Source organism: Ochotona princeps, chromosome 1 (genome assembly GCF_030435755.1).
Source record: "Ochotona princeps isolate mOchPri1 chromosome 1, mOchPri1.hap1, whole genome shotgun sequence".
NCBI classification, from domain to species: Eukaryota; Metazoa; Chordata; class Mammalia; order Lagomorpha; family Ochotonidae; genus Ochotona; species Ochotona princeps.
In genome coordinates this window covers 168,312,606-168,328,781 of record NC_080832.1, presented here as the reverse complement: position 1 = coordinate 168,328,781, position 16,176 = coordinate 168,312,606, and the positions used below count along the sequence as shown (strand labels likewise).

At 44.9% G+C, this 16,176-nt stretch overlaps 1 protein-coding gene across 5 annotated transcripts in view; it reads left to right on the top strand.

Moving 5' to 3' along the window:
* PHACTR1 (phosphatase and actin regulator 1) overlaps positions 1 to 16,176 on the top strand; it is a 307,729-nt gene that overhangs the window by 94,424 nt on the left and 197,129 nt on the right. For 4 of the 5 annotated variants that reach the window (XM_058668686.1, XM_058668694.1, XM_058668681.1 and 1 more), the window contains exon 2: positions 5,736 to 5,900. The exons of the other annotated variant lie outside the window; for it this stretch is intronic. In XM_058668686.1, coding sequence (XP_058524669.1) covers positions 5,762 to 5,900 — 139 coding nt within the window. In that variant the 5' untranslated portion in view covers positions 5,736 to 5,761. The remainder of the gene's footprint in view (positions 1 to 5,735; positions 5,901 to 16,176) is intronic. 5 annotated transcript variants of the gene reach the window in all.

The following is a 16,176-nucleotide window of genomic DNA, read 5'->3' as shown; positions in this document are numbered from 1 at the left end:
CCCTCAACAGCTTAGCCAGTAACGCCATGTTCACCTTCAGCTCCCACTTGTAGGATAGAGAATTGAAATATGTATCCCCTTCGAAAGGGAAGGGAAAAGTGCATGTTATGAGATCCTGCAACCTAGGAGTCTATTGTTGAGTTCACTTAGGGTTGAGAAGCAAGTGTCTAGTATGAGAATCCTAGGTCCTCCCCAAAGCCCAGGGATGCTTAGCTCACGGAGGGCTGTGCAGCAGGGGCTCCAGTGTCCTATGCCCGGTGCTGACTCAGCTGGACGTCAGAGTGTTCAGCTGCGCTGGTCTCTTCTCAACATTGCTCACTGGGACAGTGTGTGATTGTCACTTTCCACCCCAGCAGGAAGCTGAAATTGGTGCTTCCCTTGAGGGAGTCTTGTGAAAAGCCCAGCTAGCATGAGAAACACCAAGAAACACTTTGAAAAGATAACGGAAAACAGAATTTTAAAAAGGCATCTGTTTTGATGCAAAAAAAAAAAAAAAAAGTGCAATTGGTGCCTAGAGTTAACTAGTACACATACCTGTGAACATTTTGAAGGCCGCTGGTGCGCATGGACTTCAGTTTTTTTGCAACAAGTCAGCCTTCTTAATTCTGTTTTCCACCGAGTTTTTCAAGTACCCTCTTGGAATGGGTGTAGTCCAGGCCTCCTTTGCCTGTAACCTCTCATTGCATACCCTCAGAGCACCCTGCTGGAGCAATCCCAATTACCCAATTACCATAATAATCCCAATTACTACAAGGCAGTGGGCATAAAGCAGCTATTTCCTTCCTTGATTTTCCAAAGAGAAGGAAAAAAACATCTTCCAATCATTTTCTCCCTACAAATAAAACAAAATCCAGCCATATTACAAGACAGCACAAACCATCTAATATTTCTTCAAGAACATTCTAGTGGAAGGTAATGCCAAGAAGATTGCAGGAACTGTCTGGCCTGGCATCCCCACGTCCCCTGGCCCAGCTCCCAGCTTCCTACATTTGGATTCAGCATTCCAGGCCTGGCAATGTTGCTCCAGCCGATCAATGCCAAGGTGTGCATTTTCTCTGGATAGCCATCTCCCCATCTCGGGAGCCACCTTTGAGACTAGTATGCTGAGCAAAGTAGTCTTTGCATGGTCTTTGCACGAAGAAGGCCATTCTTGGCACCCCAGGCCTACATCCCTTTCTCCCAGTTTCGCCTGTCTTTGTGAGAGGCAACCACTTTATGCTGAGCCCAGTTTTGCTTCCTTTTCTCTTTCTTTTCAGTCTCTTTTCACAAATTGGCCTCCTTTCTCACTCTTGGGCCTTCCAGTTTCATTATTTGATGGCAAAGCAGTGACGTTGAGAGCTGGCCCCCACCATCTAATGAATTGGTGGAAAATGTTACTAATCAATTTAACCCTAATGTGATCCAGGCTGCTCAACAATCTGCTGTACTTAAGGGCTAAACATCTTGAATTTAATAATGTGCTTATTAAGGATTCATTTAATATGGAGTTACAATTATGCCTTTATAATAAATAGTCTGCTCTGTGTCACTCTGGGATTTTCAAAGGCACTCCTGATTTCTTACAATTATTTCAATGCAGCTACTTCAGAGTAATTTGGATCCATCCTGCGATGATGTGGTTGTGAAATAGCCATTTGGTCTGAGTTGGTACAGTCTTCTTAAGACAGGTAGTGATGGTGCTGTCCATTAAGATGTGTGTGAATGAACTAAATCAAACGCAGCATTCACTTATCTGTTGAATAAGTCATTCCTGAGTACCAGCTATGAGACTTCAACTCACCATCAGGCCTGAGTATTTCCAACTGTGTGACTTTTTTTTTAAGGGCTCTATCTATAATCTACCTTAATCTTATGTTTTAGGTTGGCTGAACTTGGAAAATTCCCAAACTGTTGCATCTTAGGATGTTTGGAAAAATCAACATGGAGACTCTACCAGACAGATGCAGGTAGCCTTGTGCAGATGGCTTTAATCCATGAGGGCTGAACTGAAGGTTTTTGAATTTGAGGTGGTGCAAAAGTGACATGTGTTCAGGAGAACACACACTTAGAAATGTCAAGCCCGGTATCTGTTGGCTGGTGCTGTGCCGTCTGATTGCTCCCCAGGGCTGCTTGGTGGCAACACGAGCACTTAGCTCTGGGTCCACAGAGGGAGACCCCAGGGCTCTGCAGGGTGCTGTGCTGCTGAGCCAAGATCTGCAGGAGGTCAGGTGTGTTCTGTCAGTTTCCACGGTGATATCTTCAAGCCGTGCTGAGTTTATTCGGAACTCTACCCCGCCATAAACCAAGCAGCATCTGCATTCATAAAGTTTTGCGCCTGATGACTTCAGTAGGTTGATGGCTACTCTGCAGCCCATTAGTGTCCAGACGTTCCTGGATGAGCCTGGTGCTACAGGGAATTTTTCATTTGACTGTAATGCATGTCTAGAAAAGCACTAGCAGATAAATCTGAGCGCCAGCTCCCTTAGAGCAAGCTTGCTGACAGCTGGGAAATTAGAACTTAGGTCTGTAAGTATGAGAACCCAGGGAAAGTTTCTGAGAAGAACGGACTTCTGAAAGGAGAAATGATTGCAGTGTAAAATACAGGCTTCAAGACAGGTGTCTAAAGTTAGGAATAAAATCAGCCTTTCACATCCATGGATTGCATAACTGCCGACCGAGCAGTATTCCAGAAGGAAGGTGGAACACGTATAGACTTTCCCCCTTTTTGCTAATCTGTTTATGAGACAGTTGTTAACAACACAGCATAGCAACTGTTTACTTACCATTTATATGGTTGTTGGGTGTTTGTTGTAAGTCACCTAGAGGTGATTTGAGGGGGGAGATTCATTACAGTTCTATGCAGATACTTTACAGTTTCACAGAGGACTTGAGCTTCTGTAGACTTGGTGTCCACCGGGGTCTTGGAACGAGTTCCTCTGTGGCTGTGCCCAGCTACTAAGACTGTTAAAGGATCACCAAGGCAAGTGACTGAGAACATGAGAAAAGACTCGTGTCCAAATAGAGTGTTTCTTTAGCACCTACTTACATGCTTAGTTCGCCTTTCATTACCCCTTTCCTCAGCTGCTTTGCAACCCAGGGGATTTCAGAATCCTCACCCCCAAAACTACCCTCTGATCTCTGCTATTTGTTGATCGGTTTAAAGTTGAACTCAGTTTAAAGTTTTTCCCAGGGTGAAGTCTTTCAATGGCCACTCATCCCGCGGACGTTTGTTCCCACTTCCTCCCCCTCTCCCTACGTGCCAGTCCATCCATTTCTCAGCCTGGCTCATACCCTGCCAGCTTCTCCCTCTCTTCCTGGCTTTTGCATCTTGCTTCACTGACCAGAGTGAGTTTCCCATTCCTCATCCTGGCAGACTTTCCTCTTAGAAGTTTCTGGTGCCCTTAGGACGTTCCTATCCAACCAACCCACTGATGGGTGTTCGCTGAAACACCGACTTGTGTGGCTCCATAGTCCTTTTTTGAGCTACCGGTTTAATTTGCTACTTCCTTTTATCATCCAAGTTCTTAAAAAAAAAACATGAACTCCTCCTGTTGGCCTAGGAATAAACCCCCGGCAATTTGACATTCTTGCAGCTGGTACTTCATACTCATCTAGGAAGTTGCTGGCCTGGTTATCTTCACATCTGCCTTTCACCTTTTCTCTGCCCCTTTGTCACTGCCGCACTGGAATGACGCGGTGACCGCCCTGTTGGCATCTCTGTCATCTGTTTCTATTGAGTCCCTTTGCCTCAGTATTGTTATTTCTAAGATGCCAACCTAGGTGTAGCCTAAGCATGTAACTTCTCGATCAGATTGAGCCTCCTCTCTGGATACTCCTGGTGTCATTTACTGGGCCCCTCTTGTCCCTGTAGTTTTTCAGCCACAGCAAATATCTTCTAGCATAATCTGTAATTTACTGAGCTTTCATGTTCATGGTCTGCCTGCGCTCCACTCCCAGTCTAAGCTCCATGAGTCGGTATTTTTAGGTTTTGTTTACCGATGTAGCCTGTGTGTCTGGTACAAAGAGCGCACACGCAGCCTGTATTTGTTGGATGTAGTAATGTTAATTACTCATTTTCAGATTCCCATCCTTTCCCCTCTGCTTACAGGATAAAATGCCGATGCCCAATACACCCTTTCACAAACTCACAGGAGCTGCCTGCAGGCTCTTGCAGCCACCAGCTCTCCGTTTTGAGAGCCCACTCACCTCACCAATTCACTGAAGTCCCCATAGTACTTGCTCTTCAAACTTCTCTGTTCCTTTTCAAAGTGTTTCTCCTAGGGATCCATTTCTTTCTTTATCCCAGGTAGAGAGAATAGTTTCTGTTTCTAAATCTAGCTGAAGACAGTCCCTCTCTGCTCACTATCTCCTAGCCCCCTGGGCCTTTCCCACCCTGTGTTGCTAGTCCTCCTGATGAAGGGTGCCACTCACTGATAGGACAAGATACCTGCTAAGCAGTCTACCTCCTAAGCCTTACACCATTCAGTCAGCTGCTGAGATGTCACTTCTAACACATTTCCCAAGTCCATGCACCTGCTAGCATGGGGGCCGCTCCATCACCTGTCGCTCAGATGACCACCGCAGCACACTGCCTGGCTCCTGATCGCAGTTCTCTGTATCTCTGTTGAGTGAGTAGCTCTCCAGGGATGAAAGCCTTTACACATCACAGCAGGCTGGTCAACAGGCTGCCTGCTTGTTCTTTCAGGGACTGTGAATGTGGCAACCATCCAGATGACTTTTCTGAAGGACAGTATTTGAAGTGATGATATACAGTGTGTCCGGGTTTGCTACAGCTTCAGGGAGACTTCTACTTCCGGGAAGCCTAATTCTTCCAACCCCTCAATTTTGTCAGGAAAGTTGTTTTCTCTGAATATTGCTGTCTTAGTATTTATTTCACTGCATGTATGTGTGTGTGTGTGTGTGTGTGTGTGTGTGTTCACACAATCTGGAAAAATTTTGTTTTATTCCATGGGGATAAAAGAGCTTGGGGTGATTGTGGTTTGTAAGATCCATGAGGCACGATGAGATTGAAAGTTTTAATATTCTCGGATGGTTGGTGGTTGGGATTAATCTAGGGGTTCCCTAACTATACTCCCAGCTCTCAATTTCTAAGATTTTTTTTTAAAGTAGAATTCCAAGTAAAAGGTACGTGGAGGAATTAAGGCAATTGCAAAAGCCAGTGCAAATGTGAGGGACCCTGCGTCACTCAGTGACCTTAAGGTAGGCCTTACTCACTCAGCATGTGTCAGCGCTGTTCCAGGTGTAGGTAGAGCAGAGGAGTAGGAAGTGGGCAGAAGTGGATGGTAAGATGCTGGCACTGGAATAAACAGTTGATCAATGTTTTCTTATTCCTTTTGGCTCAGCAGATGGTGCTAGAATAGATTAATTACATCTGCCAAGACATAGCTGGACCCCCTAGTTAGCACTGAAATATAGCTGGGCCCCTGGTTAACCCTGACACCCCCCTGCCTTTTGGGGGAAGTCCCTGTCTCCACACCAGGGTGCTTCTGCTCAGGTCCAAGTGGAGGTTGGCTGGACTTGATTGACTGTTCTGGGTCTTTAGGATATGCAGACTGTCCCCAGTCTTGAGGACACATTGGTATGACTTCTGTTCCAAAAGGCAAAAAGAGAAGCGAAACTCTGGTCATGTGCTTGCTGTTATCTGTAACCATGGAAAATGCTGGCCATCTGTGAGGCTCCCATCTGAACACTTTCCCCCTCCTCTCTCTATTTCGTCTCGTTCTTGGGAAAACAAGCCGAGGAAGTGGAGAGGCTGGCGGCGATGCGTTCTGACTCCCTGGTCCCGGGCACCCACACCCCGCCCATCCGGAGGAGAAGTAAGTTTGCCAACCTGGGAAGGATTTTCAAGCCTTGGAAATGGAGGAAGAAGAAAAGCGAAAAGTTCAAACACACGTCTGCAGGTAAGATGACTTTTTCCCCCTTTCTTCCCGATTGGATATCTGTTGAATTCAACTCTGTCTTTATGAGCACAATTTAATCAGGACGGGTTGTCTCTACCAAAGAAGCAATGCAAATCTTGGGGTTTCTTTGATGTGTAATGATGCTGTAATATCCTTGAGGGTGGCATTGAGAAACTGTGTGTGTTTTTGTAGGTCGAAGCTTTGTTGTTGCTTGATTAAAAACCAACCAGTTTTACTTGATCTGTAATGAATGTGAACTTTGAATTCCACTGTTTCCATGATGGAATGCTTCCGCCCTGCTACCACTGATGCTGCATTTGTTATCCATCCCTGCTTCTGCTATTCCAGTGAAAATCAACACATAACACCACTAAGTGGCCTGTGCTTATTGGCGCATAAGAATAGGTGGTTTCATGAAGGGAAGAACCTTGAGCATAGCTTAGGGCTCGAGAGGCCAGATCCCAGGTATCAGACTAGGTGGATTTAAACTAGTCTTATTTATGTATTTATTTGAGAGAAAGTTCCCACCAACTGGTTCATTTCTAATATTTCCATCATGGCCATGACCAGGCCAGGGCTGAAGCCCAGAACTCAATCCAGGTCTCTTGTCTAGCGGCGGGGTCTCAATTACTCCAGCCGTCAACAGTTTATCCCAGGGTCTGTGCTAGCAGGAAACCCTAGGATATGGGAGTCGAACCTTGATGCTCCGATATGGGAATGTGGGCGTCTTAATTACTAAGCTAAAACCCCATTCCTGTAATGGGTGTTTTAAGTACATAAAGGTGTGCAGGGGAAGTATTTAGGAAAGACGCAGGGGGTTGTGGGTTTACTCTCAGGTTAGAAAGGAAATGGTAGAAGAGCTGCATAGATTTGCCTTGCTTTCGTCTTAGTCTGCGCAAGCTGACGTAATAAAATATGTTGGCACTTCAAACCGTTTGTGGAAACTGGAAAGTTTATTTTCCTGGGTCTGGTATAATAGCCTAGTGGCTAAATCCTTGCCTTCCATGCTGGGATTCCATGTGGACGCTGGTTCGTAAGTGACTGCTCCACTTCCCATCCAGCTCCCTGCCTGTGGCCTGGGAAAGCAGTGGAGGATGGCCCAAAGCCTTGGAACACTGCACTCATGTGGGAGACCAGGAGGAGGTTCCTGGCTCCTGGCTTTGGATAGACGTAGCTCCAGCCATTGCGGCCACTTGGTAGTGAATCACTGGATGAAGGATTTTCCTGTCTGTCTCCCTTCCTCTCTGTATATCTGACTTTTAAATAAAAACGAAAATAAATTAAAAAAAAAAGCCAAACAAACGAAGAACCCCATCTTCACAGATTCTTTGAGGTGCCCTCATACAATAGACTTGGTAATTGAAACAAAAGAAATTTATTTCTCTTTGTTCTATGAACTCCCCTCTCCCCTTATCTCCTCTCATATCATCTCCCCTCCCCACCTCTACCCTGCCCCCCCCCCCTTCTCTCTTCTCTTTTCTCCTGAGGATTATTTCTTTCTGGGGAAGACAGACTTACGGAAAGTGAGGTAGAAAAACAGAAATCTTCCATCTCCTGGTTCACTCTGCAAGCACCTGTAATTGTCAGGGTTGGGCCAAGCTGAAGCCAGTCCCCTAGAACTCCCTGTGTGTCTCCCACGTGGTTGCACATATACCTAAGCACGTGGGCCATCTGCTGTGTCCCCAGGCACATGATCAGGCATTGGGATCCGAAGTGGGGTGGTTGAGGCTGAAGCCTGCACCTGTACGGTGTGGCCACATTGCAGATGCACAACTTAACGAGCCACACCGCACTGCTGCCCTTGGGTTTCTGTCCCTGCCTGCGGGTGGCCTGCATCTTGCTGTATACTCCCATGGCCTCCATTTTTAGTGTATTCTAACAGACCAAGAGTTTTGTGGTGTCTCTTGTGAGGGTGCTTATTAATCCGCCCACCAGAGCCCTCCCTACCCCACCATGACCTCATGTAACCCTAATTACTACTCCAAGTCCCTGTCTCCAAATGCCATCCTACTGTACATTTTAATATGGCAGTGGTCACCAGTCCCTGCATTGCAATTTTGTTAGTTATGTGACTCGTCAGTGCCCGGGCCTAGCTAAGGCCTGCATTTTCTTCTCCCTCAATAGCCTCCAGAGCTCCACCTGTTTTGTCTCCTACGTGGTGCTGTCTCTTCCTCTGTTCCCTAGATTTCCTCTCCTCCGCTGCCGGCCACACTCACCTTGACGTAGGATGTGATCTGCCTTTTGTGCCTAAATTTCAGTCTGTGGATCCAAGCATCTTGATACCTATCACTTTAGAGAGAGAGATCAGCACAGAAAATGCAGGCAATCTGGAGACTTAAGTAGTTCGCTTGATAAACACCCCTCGTTCCAGCTTTCAGATTTTGTTTCTCAGCTGTAATGAACCTCACAGAACCCCGGGGCATGCCTGAGAACCCCCGAGTGACGGGTGCATAAGATTGCAATCGGTTATTCTCCAGTGAGTGAGACAGAGATGAGTACTTAGGTCATTGAGAACAGGTATAAAAATAGTTACATAGAGTAAGTACGTTCTAGTGTTCCAATAGCACGGGGGGAGGGGTGATTGCTGTTCCTGGTACGAAGAAATCACCGGGAACTGTGTTAGGATGCAGTGGATAGTGCTGGAGTCCCCACTGCTCCACTTCCCATCCAGCTCCTCGCTGTTGATCCGGGTCAGAGTAGAAGATGACCCAGGCGTCAAGGCCCATACCGCTCATGTGGGATATCCAGATGAAGCTCCCGGCTCCTGGCTTCCACCAGGACCAGTCATGGCTATTGTTGCCATCTAGAGAGAGAACCAGCAGATGAAAAATCTCTGTCGGCTTCGTCGCTTTCTATAACTCTACTTTAAAATGAACAAAATTTGAAAAGATTAGTATTTAGGGAGCTCTAAATTCTATTTAATTTGACAATTGCACACGGTATGCGTATATCAAATTATCACACTTCACCCCGTGACTATGTGTAATTATTATGTAACAATTAAAAATAAAACCTAAGGAGAGGCATTGGAATGCAGTGGTGGTAAGTCACCATTTGGGATACCCATTTCCCGTGTCAGAGTGCTAGTTTGAAAGCTAGTTTGGGCCCGGCATGGTAGCCTAGTGGCTAAAGTCCTTGCCTTAAACGATCCCAGATCCCATATGGGCACTGGTTCAGATCCCAGCAGCCCAGTTTCCCATCGAGCTCCCTGCTTGTGGTCTGGGAAAGCAGTTGAGGATGGCCCAAAGCCGTGTGGGTCCTCCACAGGGGTGTAGGAGACCCAGAAGATGCTCCTGGCTCCTGACTTCGAATCAACTCAGCTCTGGCCATGTGGCTACTTGGAAAATGGACCAGCAGATGGAAGATTTTCCTCTCTGTCTGTCCTTCTCTCTGTAAACCTGATTTTCTAGTAAGAAGGAAGAAATCTTCAATGTCTTTTGAAAGCTGATGTGCCTGAAAAACAGCAGTTGATGGCTCAAGTGTTTGAGTCCCCCTGCCCCTGCCCGCCAGGAGACTTGGATGGCTTCCCAGGCTCCTGCTTCTAGCCTGACCCGGGCCAAACTGTTGCAGCCATTTGAGGAGTGAACCAGTCAGTTGAATATCTGTTTCTCTATGCTCTGTCTTTCTAAGAAATAATAATAGAAGAAATATTGATGAAATCTAGAACGAAAATGGGATGGATAACACTTAAGCATTAAAAAAAAAATTACCAGATCTTGACTGCTCTGTAAGATGGTTTGTGATAACATAACCACGTAGATGATTGCCATTTGTTAGCCTGAGTCCCTGAAGATGGAGTAGGAAATGTTTCCTCCTGGCCGACCATGCGCTGTGTTCAGCGCCCTTTGGCAATGACCCAAGGCAAGGCCTTCCTGGTTCTTACACAGCTGCTGCTGCTGCTTTCCTTAAGACATTGGAAAAAGTGTCCAGCACTAGATGCTAATACAATGGCATCAAATTACTCGTGGCTTATTAAAAACCTTAGCATTTTTCTTCCGACAGCATTTTGGTAGAAAAGATTCAAATGTGTGACAAGCAGAGTTGGTAACTGTAAATCATTCATGTCATTAACTATTCTTAGCAAGTTCTTCTATCACCATGGCCAAACTGATTAGTTCCGCAGCTGAATGTGATATTTATATGTAGATTTTTTTTAACAGACATTCAGCTTCTGAATTAGAGGAGATAGAAAATATCTTTATGTCACGATAATTAGAGGACTGCTTGATAAAACTGAAGCTATTCTAGGTTTTTTTAAAGTAATAATTTCGTATGCTACTCTTGGAAATTTTTTTGAAATCTTTACCCTTGGACATTTTCATGACATGATTTTCTATGTATTTTGGGGCTTTTACTTATATATATATTTCCATGACTTGTTGAAGTAACTTCTTATGGGTCCAAATGCTTTGAAGTGCAAACCTGCCCGCATGTGGGTAACAGTAACAACTGCACAAAGGAATTGGCTGTGAGGTTGCTACTGAGCTGCTCAGTCTTACCTGGTGAACACACATTTTTCTTGCATGTGGGTGCTGTTAGAGATGAACAGATGTTCAAAGGCACTTGCAAGGATGTTGGATGAATTTAATTTACGGTCCTTACCACAGGTTCAGGAAACATTGCAATGGTGTCATGCTGTAGAGGAGAGCCGTCAGGCTTGAGTCTAAACACGTTGTAAGTAGGTAGGGATTACAACCACAGAGCAAGTAGGAATGACTAAGTGAAAATCCCACATGTATGGTGGTGCTGGTGGTGGTGCTGGTGGTGGGTAGAGGGCGATCTCTGAACAATCCAACTGAAGAGGATTCTTGGTGAAGAGAGACCAGGGCAATTGGCCATTCGCTGGAGACAGTGGAAACTGAAGAACCGTTGATAGTGTGGATGATCCAACATTGAGGAAATGGATTTCTGGTTAAGCTGACTTACAAGGATTTTTCTTCAAAAATGTTAAGGCAGGGACCAGTACAATGGCTCAGTTGGCTAACCTACTGACTTGGAGCACCGGCATTCCACCTGGGCACTGGTTCATGCCATAGCTCCTCCATTTCCCATCCACCTCTCTGCTTATAGCCTAAAAAACAGCAGACGATTGCCCAAGTCCTTGGACTTGTGCACTCGTGTGAGAGACCTGGAAAAAGCTGCTGGCTTCAGATTAGCTCAGCTCTGGCCATTGCAGCTGTTTAGGGAATGAGCTAGCAAATGAGAGATCTTTTTCTGTCTTTCTCTCTGTAAATCTGCCAATAAAGATAAAAGTATGAGTATTTTTAAATGGATAAGGCAGAGAGGAACATGAAGGACCAAAAGTAGGGCTTAAGAAAAGGAGCAAAGATGACCCTAAGCAGCATCTGTGTCACTGTGTGCAGTATCTTTTCATAAGTGCAGTGATGTCCATTTCTAAGAAGTTCATATATTGGATCTACATCATATGCGTGTAAATACAGTCCCCTTGGTGGACTGTACTCAAGGGGCTGTATAAGGAAAGTGTAGTGGAAATTGATATGTTCATAGGTGGAAACAGAGAGAAGTATGTCCCCATGAATGCAATACAAGGATGGACTCACAGAGATATGACTAATAATATCCCATGTTGTTGGGAGTCACCTCAGTGGCAGCATGCTGGACTTGGGAGAAGAATGGGGAAGGGAGGGAACTTGGGGAGGGGGAAGAGAGACCCCAGTGCCTATTAAACAATGTCATAAAACAAAAAAAATGTTATACATACACACAAGCACACATGGAATATTACTCAGCTAGAAAACAGAATGAAAATGTGTGCTCTGTTATACACTAAGATTAAAAAAAAGAAGAAAAAACATATAAAAGAACATCAACACAATGTATTATTTCCATAGAGATGCATTTGTAACTTACCATAATTAGCAATGCTGTAGTTTTAATATAACCCACTCCACAGGCACGTGTATACCTGGAAAAAGGATTTATAAATCGTATAGTGCTAAGAAAACTATGTCGTACAAATCTGACTTCAGAATTTTCCTCGATGGACTATTGATGCTTACACATGTTCTCCAAAGGCAGATCTCCATGCTGTGCCTACATTATCATGCTGTAAACCTAGTGTCTTTAAAAGGCCTTGAGCTGGAAATGCTTGTGACCTGGATTTGATCGTTTCATTCTGTGTCTGTGGATCCCACCCACCACATATTACCTCATCATGTGAACATGAAAACCCAGAGGCCGAGCTCAGAAAGGTGGTAGACCCTCCCACAACGTGTTGCTCTTATAAGCTTCCTTATATCACTTGGAGGTAGAACAAAAACAGCGTAGATACAAAGTAGAACAATGGGTCCTTTGGGAGATGGAAACTACGTGTTTGTCATCCTGCCTAGGGCCTGTGGAGCTATTAGCCAGATGTGCGCAGCTGCTTATGGGAGTCACCAGTAGGTTCATGGTGCATCTGCACACCTGACCGTATAATAAAGGTAGATGACAACATCCTCTCCAAGATAGAAGTGACAGGACCCTCTCTCCCACATAGCTGACTACTTGTATTCCTGGGGAATCAGGACGGTATTTATACAAAAGTAAACCTGGCAGGAAGAAGCTATGCAGATACCGTGGAAGTATGTTTCCATTTCCTCTTAACGGAAAATTGTAAACCATAGGGATTGGCCTTGGAAAATTTACAGTATGTTAAAATTCCTCTTATGCTTCAAGATTTGTTTATGAACCTACAGCTGTGATGGAGGAAAGACACACACCTCTGCATGCGTGCTCACACTCACACACATGTTTACTGAGTGTCTGCCATGCACTGGACCAGCACCTGGCCCGGGAGTACATATGGAAGCAGAGGATGCTTTCATTAACCTTTTGGCAGACACAGCATAGTGAAAGAGGTGAGGGCTGACTCACCAAGGTAGAGAAAAGATCACACCTGTGGTAAGGGCAGCCAGGTACTTGCCCTCGCCACCCACATGGGAGACATGGGTGGTGTTCTAGGCTCCTGGATGTGGCCTGACCCTGTCCTGGCCATTATGACCTTTGGGAGAGTAGACCAATGGATGAAAAATTCTGTCTCTCGATCTCTCCATCTCTAAGTTTGTCTTTCAGATAAATGAAATCAATTTTTAAAACACAGATCATAAGTGACTGTAGGTAACGGAAACCATTGAAATCAAAACTGTCATTCAGGGGCTTTACTGTACATGTTAGTGGTTACTTTTTCCGTAGATATCCACTTTTGCTATGGATATAACAGATAGGTCCATGTTCCATGCTGGGCTTTTTTTTTTTTCCTGTTCCTTCTTTTTTAAAGATGGAGCAATGAGAAAAAAGGAGACTAAGGTAGTTTTATACAAGCTCCCTAAGGTTGCTACTTGACATAAACAGAAATTAATTTTCAGCTTTTGGAGCCAGAAGTCCACATTCACAATGCTGGCAGTGTTGGCCCTCCTGGAGGCAGACCCTCAGGGAGCCTGTCCCATGTCACTCCTATGTGTTGATGGCAGCTGCCAACCCTTATAACTGTGTAACTCAGCCCTGCCTGTGCTGTCTCCCTGTCTCTCTGTGGATATCAGTTCTCTCTCTCGCTTCTTGTATAAGGACACCAGGCATTGGAATTAGAACCCAACCTCTATCCAGCCAAAACGATGCCAAGATTCTTAACTCTGCTACACCTGCAAAGATCTTACTCCCCTGTAAGGTCACATTCACAGGCACCAGAGGCTAGGTCTTGGACAAACCATTGGGAAGATACGATTCAACCCAGTGCAGTAATTAAACATTCTGTTGCAAAAGGAAGAATTAGAATTGTGTGTTCAGAGGAATTAGAAATCCATAGACTCTGAGCTGCTGAAATGTCGAAGAATTTGGAAAGAATTCATGGGAGCAATTGCTGGTGCAAGGTGGGAGAGAAGCTTTGGGGAAAGGAGTTGTCTTCTCCACTGAGTAACTCTTAAGGTGATACGGTGATGAAAAGACAGTGCAACGTAAAACTATGGGAGTGGACACTTGAGGCAAAGGGTCAAGTCAGGAACCTGGCGTTTGTCGTGTTTAAACGATGGGAAATGATCCTGCTGATAAACTAGCACCTGCACAGGAATCTTCCAAATGTCCATGGATGTTACATGTGATGAAGGGTTGATGCATGGCTTTCAAAATGCCTTTGCACCAAAGTAAGTGTGTTACTTGAAAGATGTATTTGTTTATTTGAAAAGCAGAGTTACAGAGAGGGAGGGAAGGGGATACGGAGAGAAAGATCTTCCATCTACTGAATCACTTCTCAAATGGTCACAATGCTCAGATCTGACCTGGTTTGAAGCTAGCAACCGGGAGCTTCTTCTGGATCTCCCACATGGGTGGCAGGGACCGCAAGAACCTGAACTATCTTCTGCCGCCGCACCCAGGCCAGTAGAAGGAACTGGATTGCAGATGGGGCAGCAGGACTCAAAACTTCCTTTATTGGATACTGGTGCCACAGAGGATGGCTTTACCCACTATGCCACAGCCCCAGCCTGAATAAGCATAGCTTTCAATTGTTTTTTTTTCCCCACAGTGTGTTGGAATTCCCCGCATATATTATTTGTGAAACTTATTGCTAACTTAATTTTCCATTTTTAATCGAGGAATAGGAGGAATTTTCCTCTTTGGCTTTAGCGTTGAGCTAATTGCTGGGTTGATGTTAGATTGTTCTCTTTCCCTAAGGTATTTTAGCCCATCATATATATTTTTTTAATTTCATTTTATGACACAGTTTCACAGGCTCTGGGATTCCCCCCAACCCCTCCCCATGCTTTTCCCTCATGGTGGATTCCTTCAGATTGTTGCAGTAATACAGTTCATATCCGGTCATGATTCCTTCATTGCGAACATGAACCATGCATAAAGTCCTGCCTCTTATTGTCCAGAGAAGTTCAACAGTTTCCTTGGGAGACCATCCCTGGTCTGAAAGTAGAGCTGGCAAAATATCATCCCCTCCAATGAAAAGCCACAACACAACCATAACAACAATATACAACATTATGGAGTTAACTGACATGATATTGAGTGGCCAATATGTTAGAAAATGCAAGTTCTTAACCACATCCTGTGACTACTTCATTGACATTTCAATTTTAGTTTATAAACAACCGGCTGCTATACTCCTTAAAATGGTTATAGGGTACCATTCAGCTGTCTCGTGCCTATTTTCATTTTTGTATTTGGCAGTTTATAGTATTGAACCATAATTTTTAATGTGGCGAATTTTAGGATAGTCCAAACTGGCTTATAACTCTATCAAGGCATATGTTAACAATTAAGGTGCAGAACAGTTTGAGGAGGGGTGTGCAGAGAAATCTTCACTGCCTTAGTGAGGAGTAACCAATCTTTGTGCCTTAGCTAGTAAGGTGTGTGTGAGTCCAAGCTGGCCATTCCCTCTCTGGGTCTAAGCTTCCCTTGCTGATCTTTGTGTATTTAATCTAATTGTAATTTTTTTGGGGGGGTGCTCTGGAGTGACCCCAATGGTCATTGCAAGGACCAGAGAAAGCTCCCCTCCCGAGTCCCGAAGGAAGTTTACAGTTCTGTTTCTGAGGTCTGCTCAGGGCTCCCGGCTATTATTCCAATGACATTAGATCCTGTGAGGAAGGATCTGGGCATCTTCCATCCCATGTGGAAGATCCGAAATGGAGTGGATGACCTCAGAGTTCTTGGCCTATGGGGGCAGTCCAATTTCCAGTGGTCTCCGTGGCAGTTGGGATATAGGCCTTGGTGCCCATACTGATAGTCCAAGGTGAGAGCCCATCATATTTTTAAGCCACTCAAGTACTGCAATTTAACTGGTTCGTTTTAATCTATCACTTCAGCTATCTGCAAACCCGGCTAATGGAAATGGCAGAACCTTCTGATAAAAGTAATTGATCACCTCTTCTCTTCTCACACTATTGGGAACCTGTTGATCATGGCATTGTGGCTTGGTTTGCAATAAATGCAATTCACGGATTGATGGCACCAATCAGTGAGGGTCTGAAGCGAAAATACACGGGAAACTCCTGTGGTACTTATGACGGGATCCAGCAGCAACGCACTCACTTTTTCTCCTTGTTTTCTGCTTATCTTGGAACTGCTTCATGGAACAAGAGTCCCCCCCTCCCTGCCCGCCTTAACACCAGCTTGTTAGCCAACCACTTCACCAACTTTCCTTTGGGGATTAGATTCTGCTGGCTGTATTTGTTTTTATTCAGATCGCCCATAGTTGCTGTTGACTACAGTAACCCTTAAGCCCCAGGAATGGGTTCCCAGGAAGCCCTTATGTCTAGAATTCTTCCCCTTTACA